The sequence below is a fragment of the Penicillium solitum genome (assembly GCF_028829755.1).
Source record: "Penicillium solitum strain IBT 25940 chromosome Unknown utg000001l_segment0_segment0, whole genome shotgun sequence".
NCBI classification, from domain to species: domain Eukaryota; kingdom Fungi; phylum Ascomycota; class Eurotiomycetes; order Eurotiales; family Aspergillaceae; genus Penicillium; species Penicillium solitum.
Window position 1 is genome coordinate 1,670,668 of NW_027072121.1, and position 14,074 is coordinate 1,684,741.

At 49.0% G+C, this 14,074-nt stretch overlaps 7 protein-coding genes across 7 annotated transcripts; 4 read left to right on the forward strand and 3 right to left on the reverse strand.

The window, feature by feature from the left end:
* Nucleotides 1-1,205: 1,205 nt before the first annotated feature.
* Nucleotides 1,206-2,547, reverse strand: N7455_000675 (uncharacterized protein; the record flags this gene model as incomplete). The annotated part of the gene is made up of 3 exons (XM_040958094.2): nt 1,206-1,538; nt 1,609-2,149; nt 2,399-2,547. 3 exons carry the CDS (start codon nt 2,545-2,547, stop codon nt 1,206-1,208), a joined length of 1,023 nt encoding a protein of 340 aa, XP_040811529.1.
* Nucleotides 2,548-3,140: 593 nt separating this feature from the next.
* On the forward strand, nt 3,141-4,187 carry N7455_000676 (ATP19 family protein). The gene is made up of 3 exons (XM_040958025.2): nt 3,141-3,289; nt 3,407-3,534; nt 3,633-4,187. Exons 1-3 carry the CDS (start codon nt 3,242-3,244, stop codon nt 3,685-3,687), a joined length of 231 nt encoding a protein of 76 aa, XP_040811555.2. The 5' UTR covers nt 3,141-3,241; the 3' UTR covers nt 3,688-4,187.
* Nucleotides 4,188-4,421: 234 nt separating this feature from the next.
* Nucleotides 4,422-4,904, forward strand: N7455_000677 (holo-ACP synthase; the record flags this gene model as incomplete). Its single annotated transcript, XM_040957973.1, has 1 exon — nt 4,422-4,904. The coding sequence occupies one exon, from the start codon at nt 4,422-4,424 to the stop codon at nt 4,902-4,904; it is 483 nt and encodes a 160-aa protein (XP_040811494.1).
* An 819-nt stretch (nt 4,905-5,723) lies between these two features.
* N7455_000678 (histidinol-phosphatase) lies at nt 5,724-6,757 on the forward strand (the record flags this gene model as incomplete). Its single annotated transcript, XM_040958008.2, has 3 exons — nt 5,724-5,882; nt 5,932-6,468; nt 6,521-6,757. The coding sequence occupies 3 exons, from the start codon at nt 5,724-5,726 to the stop codon at nt 6,755-6,757; spliced, it is 933 nt and encodes a 310-aa protein (XP_040811575.2).
* Nucleotides 6,758-7,300: 543 nt separating this feature from the next.
* On the forward strand, nt 7,301-8,221 carry N7455_000679 (FKBP-type peptidyl-prolyl cis-trans isomerase; the record flags this gene model as incomplete). Its single annotated transcript, XM_040958061.2, has 6 exons — nt 7,301-7,569; nt 7,625-7,695; nt 7,771-7,831; nt 7,911-7,931; nt 8,063-8,104; nt 8,182-8,221. Coding segments are annotated over 6 exons (504 nt in total), but the record flags the coding sequence as incomplete, so codon positions are not given.
* A 272-nt stretch (nt 8,222-8,493) lies between these two features.
* On the reverse strand, nt 8,494-10,754 carry N7455_000680 (putative triacylglycerol lipase (LipA); the record flags this gene model as incomplete). The annotated part of the gene is made up of 9 exons (XM_040958086.2): nt 8,494-8,633; nt 8,692-8,827; nt 8,921-9,207; nt 9,274-9,527; nt 9,581-9,671; nt 9,722-9,789; nt 9,846-9,964; nt 10,025-10,139; nt 10,210-10,754. 9 exons carry the CDS (start codon nt 10,752-10,754, stop codon nt 8,494-8,496), a joined length of 1,755 nt encoding a protein of 584 aa, XP_040811442.2.
* An 811-nt stretch (nt 10,755-11,565) lies between these two features.
* On the reverse strand, nt 11,566-13,479 carry N7455_000681 (putative LysM domain protein; the record flags this gene model as incomplete). The annotated part of the gene is made up of 1 exon (XM_040958001.2): nt 11,566-13,479. One exon carries the CDS (start codon nt 13,477-13,479, stop codon nt 11,566-11,568), a length of 1,914 nt encoding a protein of 637 aa, XP_040811491.2.
* Between the last annotated feature and the right edge of the window lie 595 nt (nt 13,480-14,074).

Consider the following 14,074-nt stretch of genomic DNA (forward strand, 5'->3'; position numbering starts at 1 on the left):
CTCTAGTTAGAACCATGGGTCCTCGAGACAGACTAAACTGACTCTATTTCGATGTCAATTCTGTTGTTTGGACCCTGCAGAGTTGGCTTGGTCAATAAGGCAAACCTTTTATTGATGATGCCCGAGCTTCAAAATTCCGAGTCCAACTCTCAAATATCGACGCAATGCCAATGAAAGCTATCAAGTTTGCTGTAGGAAATCGTTGTTTGTGGCTCCAGGTAATTGGAGCTTTCTGCATATAAGCTTGATCCGATCTTTTTGCGCTTGAATCAAATTCGATCTTGATTCGACGCCCACACGATGGGAAAGATCTCACCAGCCCCAAGGTAGTGGTATTTCCTTGCTGCTGGGACAGCCAGCATAATCTATGCTATTGACGACGTCAAGATCATAACGCCGTCCCATTACATAAACTTGAGCCTCAAGCATTTGACACCAACAACTTGGCCATCACACACGGATTACACATTTCGAAGAAGTCGAGGAAGAGGTTATTCTAAAGCTGGTGACTGCCGCCGTCGCAAACTCCAATGTACTCATACAAATATTATATTGATGTATAACCAAGCTCCGGTGGGCCTAAGAAACTACAGATGGTCTTCCATGGTAGATAAAATGTTCATGCGGACGTCGGATGCCACAATGTGATTTGGATAGCCCCCGCTATATCAAGATTATTGATTTCGCCAGGTCTAGCTTCACGGGGAAGATGCCTCGGTTTGTTACGAATTGTGTAGCTGTCAACCGGGTGATTATGATCAGGCGTAGTTGGGGATTTATTTTTAGACGCTTTCCCTCTGTTCTACAAAGGTATCACCACATTCCGCAACAACTGCTCTTTGTGAGAACCACCAGCTATGTTGTTGGTCTTCTTGAGCCGAAGATATAATATGTCATCAAGACAGTCCTCACTAGCCACATCTATGACGATAGAAATTGAAAACAGTATCCTGACTACTTTTTGAGGTAGATGAATAATATGACCATATCAAAAAGAACAAAGGATAATGATGTAGATTTGTTCAGAAATGTTGGGTGTAAGTGCATAAGCAAACCCAGTGGATATCAGTAGGAATAGGAGATCAGAGAGTGGGAAATGATGTGTACAATAAGTGGTAGGGGAGATGCGCCCATACGCAAGAGAAAGAAGCAGCCAAAGAAGGCCTTCAGTCAAAACGATGAAAATAGAAGTTGGTGTATTTACCTCATTCCTTCTTCTTCTTATCCGACTCCGATTCAGACTTTCCAAACCAGCTTGTCAGCGATGCAATTCCACCACTGCCGGTCTGCTCACTTGACTGGCGACGGAGCTCACGCGCTCGTTCCCGCTCAGCCTTGTACTCGTCCCAGGAGATATTTGCTGCCGCAGCAGCACGAACTTCCTCATCTTCCCGGGGAGGGAGGCTCTTGCCTGGCAGTGGGCGGACTGCTGCTTCGCCGCCGTAAGCGCGAAGACCAGTGCGGAAGGCCCATTCAACGGCCTCGTCGACGGGATGATCGAAAATATAGGGAAGGAAGGGGACAACGGCAAGACCCAGCTATAAGAAACAGTCGTTAGCATCGTATTTGCCGATTTACCTTTTTTGACCGGAAGGAAACGGTACATACCCCGATCGGCGTCCAGGTACGAATAAACGCAATCTTGACACCCTTCACCATCTGCCCAGAGTAGCGGACAACACTGTGGATTGTGAATGCGGGTAATCCCATACTCGCGATACTCTGGAACACAGCGCGCTTGGCCATGACCATGCGGTAGTCCTCTGCAAGCGGGATCTCGGCGGTCGGCCAGTCTGAAACCCCATCCTTGGACTCGGCTTTGTTGCCAATCGTCATATTTCCCGTTGCCATGCCCTTAATAATCTGGTTCTGCGAAGGCTGGCTAGCATCCTTGTATGCCTCGCCAGTGGGAGCCAGTGCCTTCCAGTTCCGGAGATAGGCCTTGTAGCCTTCGTGACCAACATCGCCTAGCAGGTATGTCCAGGAGATAGTGTAGGCGGAGCGCACGAGCCATGGGTGTGCAATCGGACGGAAGGACTCGCCAATGTCTGAGGTGTATGCGACATAGCGATGGGCTGATAGGAGGATCGTGCGGATACGGTTGGCGTACGCGGCATAGCGGAACCCCGTGTCTGTGGAGTTGACCGAGCTGCCATCAATCGAGGTTCCCATCGTTAGTTTCAGTAATTTTTTTTTTTTTTGGTCTTTGCTTGCTTTTGGCGTTGAGTTGATTTGCTCAAGGTGAGTTTGCAGAGTAGTATGTCATTGACTCAAGCCGGGAAGTACCGTTCGATAGCCTTCTTTTTCAGGCTCTCTTCTCCCCTCCGCCTCTCTGAGCACGCGACAACAATTTGCTTGGGACCAAAGAATAATATAGACAAATTAGAATTTCACATACTATTGGGAATAAAGGTCATCGTAGAATTCGTCCTCGCGATCAACCAACTGTTGCAATTTTGCGGGGAGCTTCTCTCGGACTACAGGCTTATCCAACAACTCCTGCGGGGGAGACTGGGGTTCATCCTGTTGACGACCGCCCCAGACCATTGCAAATATAGTATGGTATGGTCAGTGATGAGTTATGTAGTCGTTTTTGAACAAAACAATTCTTATTTGCGTGCCAAACGAGGGGAAATCAAGCCAAAGGGGGTATATAATATGAAGAAAGTAAAAGGAGAAGAATGAGGGAAAGCTATGCGAGGGAGGAAACAAGTTATTATTAAAAGATTTTCATATTAACCGCACTCTACAGCCGAAGACACAGCCATAGCCGGGATATACAGCATTAGCTGTGGGATGGTTCCCTCCGAGTCCGAGGTATACCGTTCGTCTCCTCCGGCTCGGGATCTGGAGTAGAAGTAATATACGGCATGATGTCTCAGGGCCGAACTCAACGTTTATTGTTCATTGTCGAAGCTTTTCGGTCGAGCTTTAGCTTGTCTGGAATTTGTGCCTCATCAGGTTCCAACATACATTTTCGGCGTTTTCGTGTTGTGATTGATCTTCATATGCCAATGCACCTGCTGACGTTCGTTCCGGGGAGGTCACATGACATCGGATGCAGCCGGGTGGCCGAGTGTCCTTACCTAATCATCCACAGTTCCGAAGTCATGTGAACTGTCTAACCAAATCAGGAAAGGCGGTATCCGTGCCGACCTCGTCGTTCGGTCCAAGCCTGAGGATTCCGTCCACATCGCTGCCAATTGAACCTCTCGCTGTACCTCAATTCCAACCCTACAAAATGGTTGTCTACTACCAGATCGCCGGCAAGAAGGTCGGCTCCCACGTCGTAAGTTTACACTACCCTGGAAACGCTGCGGCGCGCTCGCTATCCCTTTCTCCTCGCGCTTCGTGCGGGTACTTGTGAAACATGAAAGTTGACCGTGTTCCCTCCACCCCTCAATAGCTCGCCATGGCCACCCTCGGCAGCATGTTCGCCGGTTCCTGGCTCGCCGTTTCCGGTGGTGAGAAGCCCAAGACCGCTCAGGGTCCTCCCATCAACGCCTCCTCCAAGGATGAGGAGAACTTCGTCCAGTATGTCCAACACCATCGCAGAGAAACGAGAACCGTCGATCATCAATCGGATCTCGATATCAGCCCCCGAGCGTTTTACTGACTACATATCCTCACAGGAACTTCATGAAGGAGGTCGATGGCGGCGAGAAGAAGCCCGCCGCTGGTCACTAAACCACCCCTCGATACGGTTTATATTGATGGAGCGGTCGAACATGAGCAGCTAGGATTCTGAATTCAAACAAACTGCCTCCGCTCTCGTGCCATTTTTAGCGCGCAATGACGTGTATCCGCCCTTCCGCAGCGATTTTTGTGACCACGGTTTTTTCGAGAAGCTACACGGACTGATTTTGGGATGTCGGCGGATGAGGTTGATTGATCTGTACATAGGAGGCGTGTACGCTGCATAGAAAATTATCCTCTTGACATCGGCTTTTCAGGTCTGTTCTTTCCCTTGCCATTGAGCATGATCAAGCAGGCGAGTGGTACGATTGCTTCAAGGCAATTCCGCACCGGGTCGCTCGGAGTCTGTGCTTGACAAGAGCCCTCTATGGACTTTTACCCTAGCATGAATATTGCTCTCTGCAGCTCCGATCAGCTTGCGTGTCTGGCCAGTGGGAGCTATTTAGCAAAGAGTGACCGTAGAGCAAAACGTGCAGATGTAGATGTAAACAGCATAGAATAAGCATGCTCTGAAACAACTCTTAAGTAATAGTCACACGCGACATCCATACACGGTCGATGACCTTCCAATGAGTTAAGACCAAGTGCTAGTACTCAACTCAATCTCGAAAAGCGTAACGGCTAACCCCGAGGCATCCAGGACCTCCGCCGCAACCCTCCTACCTACCATTTCACCCTCACAACAACTCCCCAAACAACCCCAACCAACAACCAGAACCCCCAAAATGAAGCCTCTCCCCTTCCCATTCCCCCTAAACATTGGCACAGACATAGTCCACATCCCACGGATATCCCGCCTCCTCACCCGACCCAACTACCTTCCACGATTCACGCGCCGCATCCTTTGCGACCAAGAACAACACGACTTCCACACGCGCTTTAGCGAAGTCCTCAAAGCGCGCGCCGCATACCACCAGCAGCCCCCACCCGTGCCGGCGGACATAACACGCTGGCTGGCGGGACGCTTCGCAGCGAAGGAGGCCGCGCGCAAAGCGGCGCCGTCTGGTGCGGCTTCGATTGGCTGGAAAGATGTCATGGTCCGGATACAGGAGGATGGGGGAAGTTTTGGAGAGGGTGTGAGTCGGAGGCCTGAGATCGTTTATCTTGGGAATGCACTGGATGGGGATGCGGGTGAGGGGAGGGTTGCGAAGTTGTCGATCTCGCATGATGGGGAGTATGTTGTGGCTACTGTTTTGGCTGCCGGGTGAATTGTTGGGCTCATCAGGCTATGCTTTGTCGATTGAATCTCATTGCAACTGTTGTGGCTGGTCCACTTCGTCTCTGGGACTGCACCTGGCCTAGCACCGGGCAGCAAGTAGCCACTTCCCTGGTACGCATTCTGTCATGGTTCTAGTATGCAACTACTGGGTAACTCCTCGTGATTCATCCTCTTCGAGGGGAGTGGCTATGGAGAAAGTCAAGGCTTTGACATGATTTGCCATCTGGTTCAATTGATCTGGCTCAATGCTTGCAATTGAGTCATACCTCTCGAGACACGTCCACAACTCGAATGACAGTGTGCTTCACTGGAGGACGTCATCATTAATGTCTGATATAAATGGACTATGTACGCTTGTGGTTAGTGATTGATACCTGGGTAGATGGCGGGGATGGCTGGAAGTAACTTCTCATTGAGCTATACCAAACAGATAAATTATGGAAGTAAAGATCTAAGGGCCAACCAAGAAGTTGTATATTGAAGAATATTCAGTATTATACCCGTAAATATATGCAATACACCCATTTATACAGTTGTTACTTGATGTCTCTTCCAAGTTACCATAAGCTATCAAGCGGCACAGAAATCCTTATCGTCTATCAACGTTGGACCTGACTCCCCGACTCGCCCGAGTAGACATAACCGGCAGATTCCATATTCCTCAGTAGAACGTCCTAAAAAGGTAAATGTGAGTATAGAACGTGTTCACTATTCAGCACGACTGCATACTCCTATCCCTACCCATCTAACTCGGCCTCCACTTCGGATATTATGCTAACCACGAGTCGCAGTGACATATCCATAAAACATGCCATTCTCGCATCATAGTCATTCGGGCCAATTCTGCCCTGGCCATGCCCAAAATTCTTTGGAAGATGTGATTCAAACTGCCATCAGCAAGAAGATGCAAGTCTTCTGTCTGACTGAACATATGCCCCGCCATAAAGAAGATTTCTATCCCGAGGAAGTGCGTAAGGAACACCCACTACAGAATCCCGAATTAACCAATCATCCAGGTCGAATCTGGCGATACAGAAGAAAGCCATGTAGAAAATGAAACCGCTTACTGGAAGGAAGCAGTCGCTCTCCGCGAGAAATACGCCTCCCAGATCAAGATCATCATCGGCTTCGAGATTGACTGGATCCGACCCGCCTCTAAAGATTTGATCGAACGCTCACTTTCACGGTTTCCCTTTGAATTCTTCATTGGCTCAATTCACCACATGCACACCGTGCCCATCGACTATGACCGGCCTATGTACGAGGAGGCTCGAGAGAAAGCCGGCGGAACAGATGAGCGACTATTCGAGGACTACTTTGACGCACAGCTAGATATGTTGGAGCAGCTCAAACCGCTCGTTGTGGGCCATTTCGACTTGATTCGTCTGAAGAGCGATGACATGGAGCTCAGCTTTACTACTTGGCCTGGTGTCTGGAATAAGATTCTACGGAACTTGGACTTTATTGCATCGTATGGCGGTATGCTGGAGCTCAATTCGGCTGCACTGCGCAAGGGAATGACTGAACCGTATCCTAAAGCGGAGATTTGCAAGGTAAGAATACAGTCTTTTGTTATATGTCTTACGACTAAATTGATGGTTCTAGGAATTTGTGGCGCGCAAGGGTCGCTTCTGTTTGTCTGACGACAGCCACGGTGTTGAACAGGTTGCTTTGAACTTCCGTCCCGTGCTTGATTTCTTGGATCGCGCTGGTATTTCAACCCTGCATTATCTACAACTGGAAGCGTCGGTGTCATCTCCTGTGCCCGATGCTCGGTTCCCTAACACTCAAATTGTGGAGATATCAGTGGAGGACGTGAGAAAGATGGCATTTTGGTCATGATTTTACAATATATGCTGTATATTGATGGGGTTTTGCCTTGTACTATCATCCCCGGGTCAATGTCAAAGAACAGCTTCGGGATTATCGCGGGGATGCTTCCCCCACCATTACCCCTCCGCGGGGCATTGAGGGAACAAATAGGATGATCCTTTCTCTGGTCTGAGCGAAAGGGCTCTCAGTGGTCTGATCTTGTTGTACATCATAACATACTTTGTAAAAGAGATTCTAACCACTCCATGTCCCATGTGGCACTCATAAAACCCACGAATTTCTCCGACTTATGCAGATCATATCCCTGTAGGTTGTAGTTTACGCCTTGGTGTTACTTCTGAGCTATTTTCAGCTATTCCTAGCTGTTTCCAGCTGATTCCAAGCAAGCCAAGCAACTGTGTCTGGAATTGATTCCAGTTTCAAAGGAGTTCTCGGAGTATTGTACTCCTGAAACTTCACCAGAAGTTGCTACTGGGTAGATAAATATACTGTAAATAAGAATAATCAACCAATAATCAACCAATATATATCCAAACCAACAATTTCCAAAGAGTGAAGTTCATTACGTCGTGTCCCGCCCAGGCAAAAAAAGTGGATAGTCTGCCCCTCCCGAGCTTCCCCCCCATCTTCTTTTTTGTTTTCTTCTCTTCACATCTCTCATATTCATCTACATATCTCTATTACATCATGGGCGTTGAAAAGAAGACTCTGGTTGAGGGCAACGGCGTTGACTACCCTAAGAAGGGTGAGCACGTTGCCATCCACTACACCGGCTGCTTGTATGACGCCGAGAAGGCCGACAACCACTTCATGGGCAACCTGTAAGCCAAATCTCCATATCACGCTGAGGCAACCCAAGTGCTAAGATACCAACAGATTCGACACCTCCCACAAGCCCGGCCGTGGTCCCCTTGCCACCCCCATCGGCGTCGGTCGTCTCATCCGCGGTGCGTTTCAATATATCCTAACGGAGTCTTCTGTGAGATACACAGCTTCTTTCAGCTTACTAACTTAGTGAATAGGCTGGGATGAGGGTGTTCCCCAGATGTCCCTCGGCGAGAAGGCCATCCTGACCATCAGCTCGTGAGTTGCCGTTTTGAACTTTCCTTTGCGCCTTTGCGCCGATCTACTGAACAATGTGCTAATCTTCGATTCTCGATAGTGACTACGGCTATGGCGACCGGTACGTACCAACCAACCAATTCCGATGCTGAATCAACAATCTATGATTTTCACGATACTTCCAATCCCTCACAAATCCAACTTACGCCTTATTTCTCCCTATGAGATTTGTGCTGATGTCAAATTATTTAGTGGCTTCCCCGGCCTCATCCCCGCCAACTCTAAGCTTGTCTTGTGAGTAACCCATCTATCTTTTTTTGTTTGCTTTATGCTACGAAGCCATAAAGAACAACTAAACTAACTGTTCACAGCGAGGTCGAGCTCCTCAAGGTCGGCACCAAGAGCGTTTAAATCAACCGCTATTCCCGACTTTCTGGCCAGATATAAGATGTGCAAATACCAAACGAGAAAAAAGAACCATTTGAATCATTCCTGCTCGTCTCATATGGTCGACAGGCTATTTTGATAGCAAAATCAAACCTTGCTCTCTTCGCTGTCCATTGATTTGACCCGTTACCCAACGAGGAAAGTCAACTGGACTAGCACATGTCTGCCATCTGTTTCCCGTGTTCGTGTATACACACATCGTAGATGCTTTAGCCTAGCTTGACTTCACCTCCACATCACCGCGCGATGCTATTGATATAATCAATCCCGTCCACACGATAAGTGTCAGCCTCGACATAACTCTCATTCCGGGGTAAGCGGAGAACAAAGTTCGTGGCGCGGGACGAATACTTGGGCCATTTGGCAATATCAGACACTAGAAGACAAGTCAGCTTCCAGGCAATAGAATCTAACCGCACGCATATGCTACTAACCACCATGTCCATTGGGATCTAGGTCTGTCACAAATGATGTCCACATCCGCGCTGCCATCTGTCCCAGTTCCAAGCGCGCAGGATCGGATCCCAGCGGTGTGATGGTTTGCACTGGATTTGCAAAGACGAAGGGGATCTTTAAACCAGATACAAGCGTCAGTCCATCATGCAGGCTAGAAACTTGCGTAGTATCCAAGACAAGGTGGATTACTACAGAATTATTACATACCTCTGCAAAGTGTTGCACCCCAATCGTGGTTGAGCTATTCAATGCCGCCACATCCCATCTGTATGAATATACATTGTCGCGCCAGCCGGCCATCCGTTGTGCTAGCAAGCGCCGTGGCGCGACCATGGTCACATCACCGGCCATGGACGCATAGCGCTTGTACATGAGTCCCAGCGAGGGCCAGGTTGTATTTCCCCAGCCATAGGGGCAGCCGATGGCGGGGATATTGGGGTAATAGGATAGCAACTGGGTAGCTTGGGAATGATCGAGCACCCAGCGCTTGGATGCTGTGGCACTCGCTTAGCACGTTATCATAATATGCGACGGTAAATATGATATGCAATATCACTTACTAGTCAATTGGTTGATGCAGTCCTCATCGGTGTTTGTGCCTGTCGTCCCAAAACTGGTACCCTCGTCGGTATTCGTCCCTATCAAGATAGGTACCCGGGCCAATTTGCCTTGTTTATAGCTGATTTGTGGATATTGGGCTATGAATGAGCCGTCGACAGTAGCAAACCATTCTAGACCCTCGTTTGCAGTATTGTATAAGGTCGCGTAGGGTAGTTCACGGAGACATTGTAGGGTATTCGTTGAATTGGTGCATCTGGGGATGATATATCAGTGTCTGTGGAGAAGACTTGTTCGACATTGACTTACCCAGCTCTCTCGACGATTCGGTTATACATTGGCTGGTGCCATTCTGTTCCGTTGTATGGGGGCCCAACGGCATTTCCAGAATCCATGATTGCTAGTTGAGCTTAGTCTGGTGTTATAAAAAATGGTAGGAGTGGACTATACCAGCTCTAAAAAGACCTTCATTATCGCCATTGTTGGTTACCAGATGGGCTCCGACACTATATGCACCACTGTGTATTCGAGAATAAGCATTTGATATACCGAGAATATATTTCCACAGACTCACGCGGACTCGCCCCAGATAGTGATCTTGCTCGGATCACCCCCAAAAGCTTTGATATTCTTCTTTACCCAACGCATAGCTGTGCGCTGGTCACGCAGTGCTAGATTGGTGTTTCCTTCGGCCTGAAGTGCAAGTTAGTATCGAGAATCTGCCACATCCAAGTCTGTATACAGTGGTCTTACCCTTACTTCCTCCGAGTCAAGGAATCCGAATGCCGCCAGGCGGTAGTTGATAGAAACACCCAGGACTGGCTTTCCGTTCAACACGCTCTGTTCAACGATATAGCTCATATTGTATCTGTGGACAGTGTAGCATAAGGTTAGCCACAACCATCGAGCACTCCCGGGTATGCCCTCGACCAACATACCTCGGATCTGCAGTAGCGCCCTGTGTCCACCCGCCACCGAAAATCCAGATCATAACTGGAAGCAATTCGTGATTCTCGTCTGCATTGGGTCGTATTATGTTCAAGTTAAAGCAGTCTTCATTCAAAGTGATCAGACCGCTGTTAACCATGTTGGTGGTATCAGACCCATATGCAGGACAGTCATAGCCGTAATCCGTAGCGTTGTAGTATACCGACTTGGAAGTAGTACTGAGTCCTGATTGAGATAGATTATAAGTTCCAGAATTACTATCCTTGGATGCATAGGCGCTCTTGAGCTCGGCTGATGTGAAGCGGATCGGCTTGTCGGCATACTTGATGCCCAGGAAGAGGTCCTGGTTGAACTCTGGAAGAGAGCGGCCCACAAAGATTGTCTTTGGGCTTTCGTTACTTGTTGATAGGGTTGCTGTTGGGGGATTTGCTGTAGTTCCTGTTGTTTTGGATGAGAGGGGTTTGGCTATTGCTCCGCATATTATAGAGAAGAACGAAGTGGAAAGGAGCATGGAGGTGCTTGTTATCGACCGCATCTTCGAAGTTTTAGAGCTCAAGCTGGGCGAGTCAAAAGATAGCGGTTAATTCACTCTTATATAGTTCGTCTTCTACCTACTCTACAAAATTGACCCTCCAATCTAGGCCATGGAGAATTAAAAATCTTCTTGCCCGGGAAATTGGAGTCCAATTGAAGTCACCCCACTATGGACAACTTGTTTATCATTGGGGATGAGCTGTGATATTTGGTGTAAGGCGTGCTCATAGGTGGGAAAATAAGGATAAACCTCGGGCCAAGTGAGGGAGGAAAGCAATTAATCTCTTTAGCGTCTGAACTATACTCTTATAGAAGTAGTCCGAAGTAAGATTTCTGCAATGCTACGGTAAAATAGTAAAACGAAAAGAAGCTCGACGCATATCGGTGAGCAAGTAGTCTATTTGGAATGAAAAAAAAAAGGTTGAAGATATTGTACATCCAATATGCGAAGGAGAAGAGATGATAAAGGGCCTCCATTCAGTCCAAAGCAACACCAATCCGTCACACAACAGCCTGGCTAATTAAGAACATTGGCTGAATATTCAATCGGATCAATGAGCTTGATGCAAATGGCAAGGTAGAGTCTAACATCCTGTCCTATCTAAATAAACTTCTCATGCACACGATGCTCCAATGCCAAATATTGATATAGCATGACATTAGAAAATGGCACCGCCCAAAGTGGGAACAAAAAGTACCAAGCCGCTCAGGGAAAAGAAAAATGTGGAAGAAAGGAAATGCAAGAAACTTGAACTCCGAAGAATACACAAACGCGGAGACTCTTATTATGTACGCTTGGAAATTCAAACACGTTAATCATCCTTAACTCGCTCGCCATATGCGGATGAACCGGAGCCCGATCCAAATCCAGTCGCACGAGACCTGCTCGCTGCCACCGCCGAAGGGCTATTGTATCGATTAGATGAGGATGAGGATGAGGTGGCCTGTAACTCAGACCTCCGCGATGCACCCTTGAGCGGACTGGGGGAGTTCCGGCCATCCACCATCCCATCATCAAGCTCAATTAGGTCGTCCATCCGCCACATATTGCGACCCCTGCTGCTACCCTGCTGGGTGGATGGTCCCTGCTGCAGCTCATTGATCCCGGCCTTAGCGCGCGTTGCTACCTTTCGAACCCACCCTTCAAAAGCCCCACCAATGTTCTCAAGGCCAGTCGATGCATTGGATGGGACAGTGGATGTGGAGTCAAAAGAAGTTGTCCGGGAATTTTCTGGGGGTTGTGCCGGTGTGAGATTCGGCATGTGCTGTGCGAAGAACCGGGTGAACCCATCTAACGCAGGCCCTGGACCAGTCGAGGTGGGGTCAAGGGTTCCCACCCCAGTGGCAGACAGGTGGATACTACTGCGCTGGCGGCGATGCTGAGGACGACCGGGGTGTGTGGGTCTGGGTTTGGGCTGGTCGCCATTCGGTCGAGTTCGTGGTAGTATGCCAAAGGACGAAGGGGGAGGTGGTGACCCGGTAGGAGACGGGGGAGTGACTGTTTCTCGGTAAAAATCGGGAGGTTCTGCATCCGAATAAGATATAGATTTTCGACGCGTACGCGGAAAGAATCCCAATGCTCTCCGAGGAACACGGCCAATTTGCACTGGTCCGGGAAACCCATCCATGTGTACCCACGATTCATGCTTCCAAGCATGATTGCCATCGGCCCCAGATGCGGTTGTAGGCGTATCCTGTTCAGCAGAGGTATCATCGATAGAGGCAGCCGTGGGGGCTATCGAGCTGTCGCTGGGGTCTTCGTCATTGTCACTCAACAGGTCAACGGGCGCTCTGGGAACAGGCCGGCCTTTCACAGAGCACGCATCGACTGGTAAGAGAACAGTGTTCCTGCTCTGAATGTTGTCGTTGGGCCAGAAACCGTTCGCCTTCCGAAACACTGCAGGGTGGCAGCCATATTTGATCGTCACGCCGGTGATGGTGTCTGTGGGTTGCACTTTGTGGATATAGGCCAGAGCGTCTTCATCGTGCTCTGGCTCAAACGCTTGATATGAAATGTCGCCAGAGTCGCGTCTTTTGTGAGGGAGCGTACGGCTTGCGATCGGGTCACTATCAGCGAGGAGCAGCGCTTCTCTCTTTTTGGCCTGCACCAAAGCCTGTCGCTCCTCCTTTGTCCCGGTTCCGAACTGCGGAGCGGTCGGTGCCGATGGACCCCAGGTCGACCTGGGGGTACTCTTGATATATACGTCAGACCGAGACGGTTTCCTTCGCGTGTGCGTCTTTGGCACATTATTCGGAGTGGCTTGCCCGGCATCACTCCCGAGTACTGAAGACGCCAGGCTTTGAAGAGAGGACCACGAGGAGTCCAGAAAGTCCGCAGCACCTCCCGACGACGAGGCCTTTGATGACCCACTCCAAGGAAACGATGTTGGCCCACTGCGAGTGCCACGATTGATCGATTCGGTCGCGCGTGGTAGGTGCTTTATTGGAAGTGGTGACGCTCCACGGGATGACAATGGCGAGGGAGTCGCTCCGCGGGACCGAGTCGTTCCACCCTCGGAGGGCGCAAGCGTCGTTGACAAACCCGAGGAAAAGGGTTGGGCATCATCTTGGCAGGAGTAGTTCGTAACATTATTGCTGTCGTCTTCGTCGTCCATGAATGGAACTAAGCGGCGAGGACGCGATCGAACCGTAGAGGTTGAAGTTGTGCTTGCGCTGAGTGTGTTGGAGCTTGGGGAAGCATTGACAAAGCTATTTTGAGAACTCATTCCTGTGAATCCAGCAAATGGGTCTAAAGATGCAAAATAAAAGCCCCCTTAGAGAAATGTGTACCGCCAAGGCACCAGTTGCCATCAGAGTTGATCTAGGAGAAACCCATTCGTCATCCACCCCCGGACTCGCATTCGTGGCCTTTTGACTAGGATCACGACGGGATACGTTCGATCATATATTCAGGTATTCATCCAAAATATAAAGCAAAGAGTTCCAATAACAAACAAAACCTTTGGAAAGTATGGAAAACAAGAGAGTGAGGTGAGGGAGGGTAGGCGATAGGAGGCCAAGGAGGCGTGACGATAACGACCCGCACCTTTTTGAACGTGGAGTAATTAAAGAGTAGGATACAAGATTGTTCACAAGGATTACAAGAATTAGAATAATTAGGATAATTGAGAGACAGGATTGTTTTCTTTCTCTTTTATTCGTCTTCAAGGCAGAGTATAGAGTCTTAAAGAACTAGAATGGCAAGTTCTGGTGACAGGTGACTTCGCCGCTCGGCAAAGTAGCGGTACATGACGTTGCCCGGTGAAGGCCACCTATTCGTGTGTACCCGGTACTTCGTCGGCCCCGAGAATATCTGCTCCA

Bases quoted from the DNA above. Each gene is read 5' to 3' on its own strand.
- N7455_000676 (XM_040958025.2), top strand. From the start codon at position 3,242: ATGGTTGTCTACTACCAGATCGCCGGCAAGAAGGTCGGCTCCCACGTC. The intron at 3,290-3,406 runs GTAAGTTTACAC...ACCCCTCAATAG, and splicing joins AGAAGGTCGGCTCCCACGTC to CTCGCCATGGCCACCCTCGG. The intron at 3,535-3,632 runs GTATGTCCAACA...ATATCCTCACAG, and splicing joins GATGAGGAGAACTTCGTCCA to GAACTTCATGAAGGAGGTCG.